At 43.7% G+C, this 10056-nt stretch overlaps 1 protein-coding gene across 1 annotated transcript in view; it reads left to right on the top strand.

Annotated features, from left to right (window-relative positions):
- Positions 1-807: 807 nt before the first annotated feature.
- Ube2h (ubiquitin conjugating enzyme E2 H) overlaps positions 808-10056 on the top strand; it is a 76179-nt gene continuing 66930 nt past the window's right edge. Inside the window, exon 1 of the mRNA XM_090333288.1 lies at positions 808-1292. Coding sequence (XP_090189414.1) covers positions 1240-1292 — 53 coding nt within the window. The 5' untranslated portion in view covers positions 808-1239. The remainder of the gene's footprint in view (positions 1293-10056) is intronic.

Genomic DNA, 10056 nt, shown 5'->3' with positions numbered 1-10056 from the left:
TCATTTCTGACAAGTTTCCAGGTTGTCAGTTCATTCTGAGAGGGCTTTGTAAATTTTATCTTCATTTAGACTATGTTTTTGGGACCCCCAAAGTGTGAGCACATAGGAAGTACTTAACAAATATTTACTGAATGACTGAAGCAATGAAGGAATGAAGAGGCTGGAGTTTAGAGGGCAGTTTTTTATCCAGAACTACTGCATTATTGGGAGGAGTTTCTAACAATCACTCACTTTGTGAGTTTCAAATTCTTTTGAACTCTGTAGAATGGGGAAGTTAGTACTCAACTATTTCAGTCCTTGCCATCCGACTGCCTCAATCCACTCCTCTAGTCTAGCGCTCTATGTGTGTGAAGGGTAATGAACCTTAGTTTGCAAGCTCTGAGTAAGGCTTGCAATCCCTGCAAACACCTTTTTTCCATCCAAAGAGGTTAACAGAGCCCGGAAACCTGTTGATGTGGGAATTTCCAGATTTTGATGCCTGTCAAATTGTAATTGCCACTTTGGCCTCCTCCAAATCTCCAACAGCTTTTCTTCACAGTGTGAGAGCAGAAGGTAGGCAAAACGCACACATGTAATAGCATTTCCATTCTTTATTACCATCGTTTATGGTGATAGTAACGACATCGGCAGTTGGGCGATGAAGTGTGAGGACAAGGTTGGGGGAGGGGGCGGAGGGCCGTGACAGGGCAGGAGAAAGAGGAACTACATCTCCCAGAAGTCCCCGGGAGAAAAAAAGCCCACGTCGCAGCGGCACTCCACCTCTTTCGCTGGTGATCCCACCTCTCCGGTGACGTCACAGAGGTGACGTCACGGCGCCTAGAGCGAGGCTAGGGTAGAGAGGCCGACCGTAGCTGGAGTCGTCCGCTTGTCGTGGAGGCTGCTCGGAGCCGGTGAGAGTGGGTGAGCGGGCGAGTGGACGAGCGAGCGAGAGGCAGGCAAGAAGGGGCGTCGCGCGGCGCACGGGAGCGCCGGGCCCTGGCCACGGCGGAAGCACAGCCGGAGCTGGGCGCCGCGGGTCCCCACCCCCACTCGGCCGGACGGTGCCCGGTGTTCCCCCGTGCGGGGGGCGGCGGCGGCTGACCCGACCAGACAGCACTCGGGCGGTGTTGCCACCTCCGCCGAGGAGCCGGCCCGGCCGCGGGCCCCTTAGAGGCGGGCCCGGGGCCCGTGACAGACGGGTCCAGGAAGGAAGAGAGGCGGCGGCGGCGGCGCAGGCGACGGGGCGGCAGCGGCGACACCATGTCATCCCCCAGTCCGGGCAAGAGGCGGATGGACACGGACGTGGTCAAGCTGTATCCTTCGCGGAGGGGGAGTGGGGGCCGTGCGTGTGTGGGGGGGTTGCACTGAAAACCCCCGAAATCAGGCGAGGGCCCTGGGGTGCTCCAGGCCCCTGGCCGACCGACACTCCCGTCAGTGCCATCGGAGGCTGTTTGGCACCTCCCAAGAAGCAAGGGCCTTTCTCAGCTCGCCTTTATCTGAAGCACCCCGAAATACGCGTTGCACCCCCAGAGCCCGAGACTTTCTGCACGACGTTTGGACTCCCTAGACGGCCTATTTTATTATTTTTTTGGGGGGGGGGTCAGGACTAGTCGGCTCACTGTACTCTCACCGAGCCTATCTTCAGGGGCTCTGCTTCCTGTTTGTAGCTCTGGATTTAGGGGCGCAAGGTGGAAATTTCCAAGAGGGAAGCCTTTCTCCCCTTCTGGAAACCGTCCCCGTTGGTTCCACTCGTAGTGCTGCTTGAACTGGGGTAATTCAGGCGACCTCCTTTATCCCTAATTCCTTTCTATATTAGGAAGAGAGTCGTCTGCTCAGGGCCCCTCTTCTAATAAAGAGCTCTGTGTGCTTTAACACGGAGACTACTGCTCGGCTTTCTGGTTCTGCGGAAAGCCCTTTCTTCCTTTCCTTTCCACTGACAAAGCCAAGCCCACCCGTAGTTGTAAGCAGTAAGGACCCCAAGCCCCTCTTGCCAGCCCACCCTCCATATTGTGGATTTGACAGCTGGGAGGAAGGAGAGAAAGAAGAGCTCTTGGACAAAATAGCCCCTGCACGAACCACTTAAGTAATCCTCCCTCTGTAAGGGTAAGGTTCTTGGGGATTGTTTGCCCAGATCTTGCCAAGTGACACCCTTTATTTTCTACCTTCTTTTCTCCCTAACTTAGACACCGAGGTTGCAAGGAAAAGCTATTGCTGATAAGAGTCCTTTAAGGCAGTGGTTTTGGTTGGAGTCCAGACTATTTCATGACTAGGTAGAGAAATTCGCGAAGGTTCCTGAGACAAATCGAATATTTATTATTTTTTTTTGAGGGCTAGTTTTGGGGGGTGGGGGTGGAAGGATCCCGGTGTTCTGAATAGCTAATCCCTGGAGAGTAAGGGTAGTGGGGGGTAAGAGGGCTGTAGTGTGTGAAAGGCTGTTTTAAAAAAAAAGTCCTGTCTCCTGTTTCTCTTTCTGCTTCACCCCATCCCCCAACCATTTCCCCCTGTTGCAGGGTTTTGTTTATATAACTCAAGTTGTTTGGCTAGATTCTTCAGGTGAATTCCTTCTTTCTTTTATTTGTTACCTAACGTGCTTGATTGACTGTTTTAGCTGTTTGTAGAGATCAAAGATGATTGTCAGATACTCCGAATTTACTGAAGTTTTTAAAAAGTAGTTTTTCATAGAGTTTGAAAAATGGAGGATGGGAGGGAAGTTGCCTGGATAAGAGATTATTGTTTTTTTCATAATGTTTTGAGGAGTAATAAAGTTTTCCCAGTTAGGGAAAACTTGGCTAGAAATTAAGAATAGTACAAAAACTTCTAAGTTTAGGATTTTTTGGGTTTTTGGTGGGGGGGCTAGGAATCAGTGAGGAGCAAGTTACTTATCTAGGCACAAGTGCAATCAACTCGTAGGAGCTGTTTGTGGCTGTGATTGTTTTATAAATGCTTGAATGATTCCAGTAATGTTGGCTTTTCATGAGGTTACAGGAAAACTTGTAACTATGTACATTTTAGACAAAGCAGTTTGGGGTTTTATTTTTGTTTAGAAACTAGGAAATGACATGGTGGCAGACTGAGGAGTTATTTTTATATTGAATTGAGAGTCATACTTAATGCAAATTTCTACTTAATGTATACTTGGGATGGGGAGAATTCCAGCTGTTTTTGATTGATGTCAGATCTTCAAATTACGTACACACATAGATTTCTAAAAGATCAAGGATAAAGAGTGAGGCCTAATTTGACCTGATGCCTTTTCCATACAGTGCCTTTTGTTCATTTAGGAATTGTGGCATCTAGAATGATTACTGCATTTAGGACTCGGGGTGTGTGTGTTGGGGGTGTGTGTGTAGAAAGAGTGGAAAACAGACAAAGAACAGCAGGGTGTCTTTTTTTCCCTCCCCCCTGAGTGGCTTATTTCATAGCTTATTTTTAGTAGAAGATGAAGAAAGGCAAAGATGCATTGGCCTTCTGTTCTTTCCCCACCTTCCTCCTTGCTGACAAAAGAAAGCAGAGGCGCTTTAAAATTGGAGATCTCTGAGACAGGAGAATAACAGTCGGGATTTGAAAGCAAGAGGTTATCTTTGTTTAATGTTTATTATTTTCTGGTTTAGAAGTTAAAATTTTCAGTTTCCCTTTTGTGTGTACGTGTCTATTGTGAGAGGGAGAGATTTTGTGGCCTCATTTCTTAGTTGAATTCACATCAGCACGCCCAAATGGAGCTCACAGTTTTTGAGTAAGGTATACTTAGTAAAAAAAAATTTAAGGGAAAATTCTCCAGCCTACTAAAATGAGTACAATTGTATGACAGGTCTGAGGGGTAAGAATGAAATATGGTGGAGAGAAAGTGGGAAAGAAAGGTCTGAAGGAATGTACAGTACTTTTTGCCCCTCGTTGCCCCTTGATGATTTCCTTGGTGTGGAGGCTGATAGCTGCCTTCATTGCCGTCTCCTGTTTCAGTCCATTTTTGCTTGTCTCCTGGGCGTAATTATACCACCACAATTTACAGCCTGGCAGGGAATCTATATAGTAGCAAAGTAGCGGTGTGGGGGTAGGGAGAGAAGAGGATGTGTAACTAATTGGCTGCTGCCTTACACCACCTTGCTAGGTTCTTTCCAGACACTGGTTGTCTGTGGTAGTTCCTTTGTGATGGGTTGGTAGGAAGAGAGCTGACTCCCAAGTTACGCAGGGAGTAAGTGTTTTGCACTGGTGCACTTAATAATCTGCTGGGTGATTATGCTCTGAAACTCTGACTCACTCATTGTTTCTCTTTTGCTCCTTAGCTAAGGGTTGTGCAAACCTCCCCAGAAACCTAGAAACTGCTTTACATGACTTTTGGGCACTGAAGGAATGTGCCTCAATCAGAAAACGTACGGGTAGCCCAAATCCTGTGGAATGGCCTCTAATAGTGAAGCTGTTTGTTTGCAAAGTCAGATAGATTGCCAGTGTGCAAAAACAGGATAACCAGCCTTTGAGGCTTCTATCCCCTGATTATTTAGATTGTCTGAGTATTGGGACTCTGGTGACCTTAAATCGTGATTTGCCCTGAAGGAATATCAGTTTAAGTTCTCCCTAGTGGAGGAACAAACAGCTCAGATTACACGGGCTTCCTTGTTGGTGGGGGTTACTCGTCTCACTCTGTTGCACAGTTCTGGTGATCCTTTTATCTGAAAACCTGTGGCCTCGGCTGAAGGCTAGAGCTGCTTGTTTTGGAAAAGCGTATTCAGGCAAAAGGCCGCAGGCACAGCTCCTCGCAGTTCATTGGCTGCTCTGTTACTACCCGGAAAAGGAGGAGGGGTGGAGCTACCAAACAGCTGATGGAGTGTGTGTGTGAGACTAGAGTGTGTTTACATACAAAAGAGGTGGGGGTTGGGGAGGCCTGAGCAGCTCTACTGGCCAAGTACATTTTCAAAGTAGAGAAGTGGGGTCTGATCATAAGAGAGAGTTGGCATATATCGTATTTGTTTTTGGTGGAAACAACCTATACCAAAAGTTTTCAAAGATTGTTTTTCAGGGGGTGTCTAGTAACAAAACAAGATATACCTCTTTAACTGTATTTCAACTGATTTCTTGTCCGGAGTTCAAAGGTATCATAGAAATATAAACTCTCAGAGAAGATTCACTGTGGCAGAAAGGGAGGGCAGTTGCACTCTACTCATTAACAGCTTGAGTGAATTTTACAGAAATGTGTGTAACAAAATGTCCAAATGCTTCAGTTTTTGTGCACCTTCTTGGTGTTGTGGTTTAGTGGTGAAAATTTCAGTGTGGGTATTCATGGTGGTTATGAAGTTAATTTTTTTCTTTGAATCAGAAAGGACAATCTTTATGTCAGGTCAGCACTGTATGGATCACCTTGCTTATTGTATAAATAATATTCAATTTCAGAATTGACTTTAAGAAATAGGTTTAAAAGTAAATTTAAGCAAGGGGTACATATGGAGAATCGAAACTTACTTAAAAGATTTTTTAAAAAACTTTAAAAAATAGAAATGTGTAGCCATTTGTCCTTGATTTCAACTTTAGCATTTTGCTGTTATTCTGTAGTTACTCTGTCCTTAAGTTAGTAGGGCGTTATTCTTTGTGCTCAAAGTGTAGGCAACCTTTTTTTTAACTGGCTCCAATATAGATTGGAAACCTGTGGTTTGCCTTTTATTTCCTGTGGCTTCTCTTAGTGAGTTGGTGAGATGAAAGTTGGAACACTTTTATGGTCTTTAAGCAAAAATTAAAGATTTTGTAGTACCCAGTGTTCTGAATTGGTCTTCTTCCCTGCCTAGATTTTGGTGACAGATACAACAAACTGATACTTACATTGGTTAAGCGGGATCTTACATGGGTAAGCATCCACAGCTGTAGAACATCTAAGTCCTGGAGTGTAGTTCTAGTAAATTACACAACAGTCTAAAGATTCTGCTTTTAGGGGACACTAATCTTTAACAATTGTGATTCATAAAGAAGGTCCTTTGCCTTTGAGTACATGTGTCAAACCAATGTATATTCATTGCTTTTACTAGTGTTGCAGCTTGCCCTAGCAAGCTGTATGTATGTTTATACATACATACAATATATACATGTATTTAAATTTGGTATCTTGTTAGTGTTAACAAATTTAATAGTTTCACTAATCATTGAATTACATAAGTACATAAAGAGTACTTTTTTTTTGGTTGATTGTATGGCTTGAACTCTGGCCCTGGGCACTATCCCTGAGCTTAGGGGTAGCACGCAATAGCACCACTTCTAGTTTTGGTTCTGTCTCTCTCTGTCTCTTTTTGTCTCTTACTGTCTCTTACTTTGCCAGTCCTGGCTTAAACTCAGGGCCTGAGCACTGTCCTTGGGCTTTCTCAAGGCTGGAGCTCTACCACTTGAGCCACAGTATGGCTTCTGCCTTTTTCTTTTTTCTTTTTTTTTGCCAGTCCTGGGGCTTGAACTCAGGGCCTGATCACTGTCCTTAGGCTTGTTCCTTAAGGCTAGTGCTCTGCCACTTGAGCCACAGCACCATTTCTGGCTTGTCTTTGTATGTGATACCAAGGAATCGAACCCAGGCCTTTGTGTATGCCAGACAAGCATACCACTAGGCCAAACTCCTGGTCCACTTCTGGCTTTTTCTGTGTATGTTCAAAGAATCAAACCTAGGTTTTTGTACATGCTAGGCTAGCACTCTACCACTTGGCCAAACTCCCGGCCAAGAATGCATTTCTTCTTCTTTTTTTTTTTTTTGTCTGTTGTAGGACTTGAATTCTGGGCTTAGATCCCTGAGCCACAGTGCCACTTCAGTTTTCTGGTGGTTAATTGGAGATAAGAGTCTCACGGACTTCAGTGCCCAGGCTGGCTTTGAGCCAAGATCCTCAGATCTCTGCCTCCTAGGATTACAGGCGTGAGCCACTGATCTGGCTTCTTGTTAACTTTAAACTTCAATCATCTCAATCTCTTATCTTTCATGTGGCAGGAAGAACAAGTGTGAATCATTGTACCCAATTATGAATTAGCTCTAGATGTTGGTGACGTTTGGATTATTTTTAAGTTTGGGTAAAGCTGCTGTCAACATTTGAATGGCTGTTATGCTGTCATTGAAATAAGAATAACTGGATTATATATTAGATATATGTTTACTTTTTTTGTTTTATTTTGAAATTGGCCTTGACAGGCCTTCTCTCTGCTTCCCAAGTGTTGATTTTATAGGTATAGGCTACCATGTCTAGTCTTACACTTAACATCTAGCTGAATGTAACTTATTGGATGACAGTCTTATATAATAAACAAGTACAGCTAACATAACAGTTGTAATTTTAAAATATGCTCTTAAAGCCCTTATTTCTAGTTATATTTTTTGAAGCTGGTTTTATAGCTGTTCTCTATCCCTTTTGAAATTTTCAAATTAGGCTTGTCATACTTTGACATGGCTCTTCAGGAATTCATAAATAACTTATCTTCTCATTTGCCAATAGGACTTTGTGTGTGCCAGTTTTGGAGCTTCAACTTGGGGCCTGGACATTGTCCCTGAGGGTTTTATTTGCTCAAGGTTAGTGCTCTACTACTAGAGCAACAGCTCTACTTCTGGCTTTGTGTGGTTAATTGGAAATAGGAGTCTCACAGAGTTACAAACTGAGATCCTCAGATCAGATCTCAGCCTCCGAAGTATGACTGCTTACATGAGCCACTGTTGCCCAGCTAAGACTGGCTTTGTTTTAAATATGTGTGTATTTTTAAGAAATGGTATTTTTCTTCTAGTATAATATATATAATACTATATATATAATACATATATATATAATATATATATGTATGTATGTATGTATTTTGTAGGTCATGGGGCTTGATCTCGGGCTGGGCAATGTCCCCAAGCTCTTCAGCTCAAGGCTGGCACCTTACCCCTGGGCCTGGGTATTATCCTTGAGCTCTTCAAGGCTACCATACTGCTTCCTGTTTTCTAGATTTTTCTACAGGTTAATTAGAGATGAGAGTCTCGTGTCCTTTTGTGTACCTGGACCCTTTTGTGTCCCCGGCTGGCTTTGAACCTTGATCCTCAGATCTCATCCTCCTGAGTAGTTAGGATTACAGGTGTGAGCCACCATGCTGGCTAGCTTTTTCTTTTGAGATGAAGTCTCATGAGCTTTTGGGCTTGGGCTGGCTTCCAGCTGTTATCCTCCTGCATATCAAGGATGACAGACAGATATCACCATGACCAGCCCATAGTAGTTTTTATTAATAAGCTTAAGATTTATTATTATTTCAACATGAATTAATATTTTCTAATATGGTAAATATTTATTTATTTATTTATTTATATTTTTTTTGCCAGTCCTGGGCTTGAGCTCAGGACCTGAGCACTATCCTTGGACTTTCTCAAGGCTAGAACTCTACCACTTGAGCCTCAGCACCACTTCCGGCTTTTTCTATATATGTGGTACCAAGGAATCGAACCTGGGTCTTCGTGCATGCTAGGCAAGCACTTTAACCACTCGGCCAAATTCCCGGCCCTAAAATGGTAAATATTGATAATAACCCACACATAAAAATAATTCTTTGAAGTCCTTACTTTTTTTTTTTTTTTTTTTTTTTTGCCAGTCCTGGGCTTGAGCTCAGGGCCTGAGCACTGTCCTTGGGTTTTCTCAAGGCTAGAGCTCTACCACTTGAGCCTCAGCACTACTTCCAGCTTTTTTCTATGTATGTGGTACCGAGGAATCGAACCCGGGTCTTCATGCATGCTAGGCAAGCACTTTAACCACTAGGCCAAACTCCCGGCCCTGAAGTCCTTACTTTTTAAGTATATAAAGAATGCTGAGCCTGGTGCTGGTTGCTCATGCCTATAATCTTAGCTTCTCAGGAGGCTGAGATCTAAGGATCGCAGTTCAAAGCCATTTGGGGCACAAAAGTCCTGGAAACTCTTATCTCCAATTAACGACCATAAAACTGGAAGTGGAGCTGTTACTCACAGTGGTAAAGCAATAACCTTGAGCTGAAGAGCTCAGGGACAGCACCCAGACCTGCAATTCAAGCCCCACCACTGACTCTGGCTCCCCACCAAAGAATGTTGAAACTTTTTTTGGTGTGGGGGGGGTGGCAGGTCAGTCCTGGGGCTTGAATTCAGGGCCTGGGCACTATCCCTGAGCTGCTTTAGCTCAAGGCTACTACTTGAGCCATAGCGCCTCTTCTTGCCTTTTCTATTTATGTGGTACTGAGGAAAAACCAAGGGCTTCATGTACTCTAGGCAAGCACTCTACCACTAAGCCACATTCTCAGCTCTGAGCCAATGTTCATTCTTCATTTTTTTTTTTTTAACCAGTCCTGGGGTTTGAACTTGAACTAAGGGCCTGGGCATATCCTTGGGCTTTCTCAAGGCTAGCACTTTACCACTTGAGTCACAGCACATCTTCCAGCATAGAAATAGCTATGTATGTGATACCAAGGACTCAAACCAGGGTCTTCATGCATGCTAGGTAAGCACTCTACCACTAGGCCAAACTCCCAGCCCAGAAAGCCAATGTTCTTAACAGGTACACATTGAAAAAAAATTACTGTGGCTGATGGCTCACACCTATAATCCTTAGTTACTCAGGATGCTGAGATCTGAGGACCGTAGTTCAAAGTCAGCCTGGACTGGAAGGTTTGAGACTCTTATCTCCAATTAACCACCAGAAAACTGAAAGTGGAGCTGTGGCTCAAATTGGTAGATCATTAGTCTTGATCAGGAAGAGTTCAGGGACAGTGCCCAGACCCGAGTCCAAGCCCCAACAATAAAAAAGAGTCCAGCCAACAATAAAAAAGTCACATTTTGATAAAAGTCAAGATATGTTCTATTTGTTCCCAGTGTAGTATCTGGTGGATTAGTAGGTTCTTTAATAAATTATATGAATCAGATTGAATTTAATTATATAGTAAGTTATAAAAATGCACATTGAGCCAAGAAGGAAAATTGGTATTGTATAAAGATGACAAGCATATTTATGTTAGTAAACAATGCCAAGTTTATACCATATTTTCTAAGTTCTAAGGCAAGGCTTTTCCACATTTGAACATCTTTGAAATGGAGATGTTTTAAAATGGGTGGTGAGTCACTTTAATTGACTTTTTTTTCTTCCT

The sequence above is a fragment of the Megascapheus bottae genome, chromosome 5, assembly GCF_031878675.1.
Source record: "Megascapheus bottae isolate mThoBot1 chromosome 5, mThoBot2.hap1, whole genome shotgun sequence".
Taxonomy (NCBI): domain Eukaryota; kingdom Metazoa; phylum Chordata; class Mammalia; order Rodentia; family Geomyidae; genus Megascapheus; species Megascapheus bottae.
The sequence above is the reverse complement of the archived record's forward strand: the minus strand, read 5'-3'. Positions and strand labels throughout refer to the sequence as shown.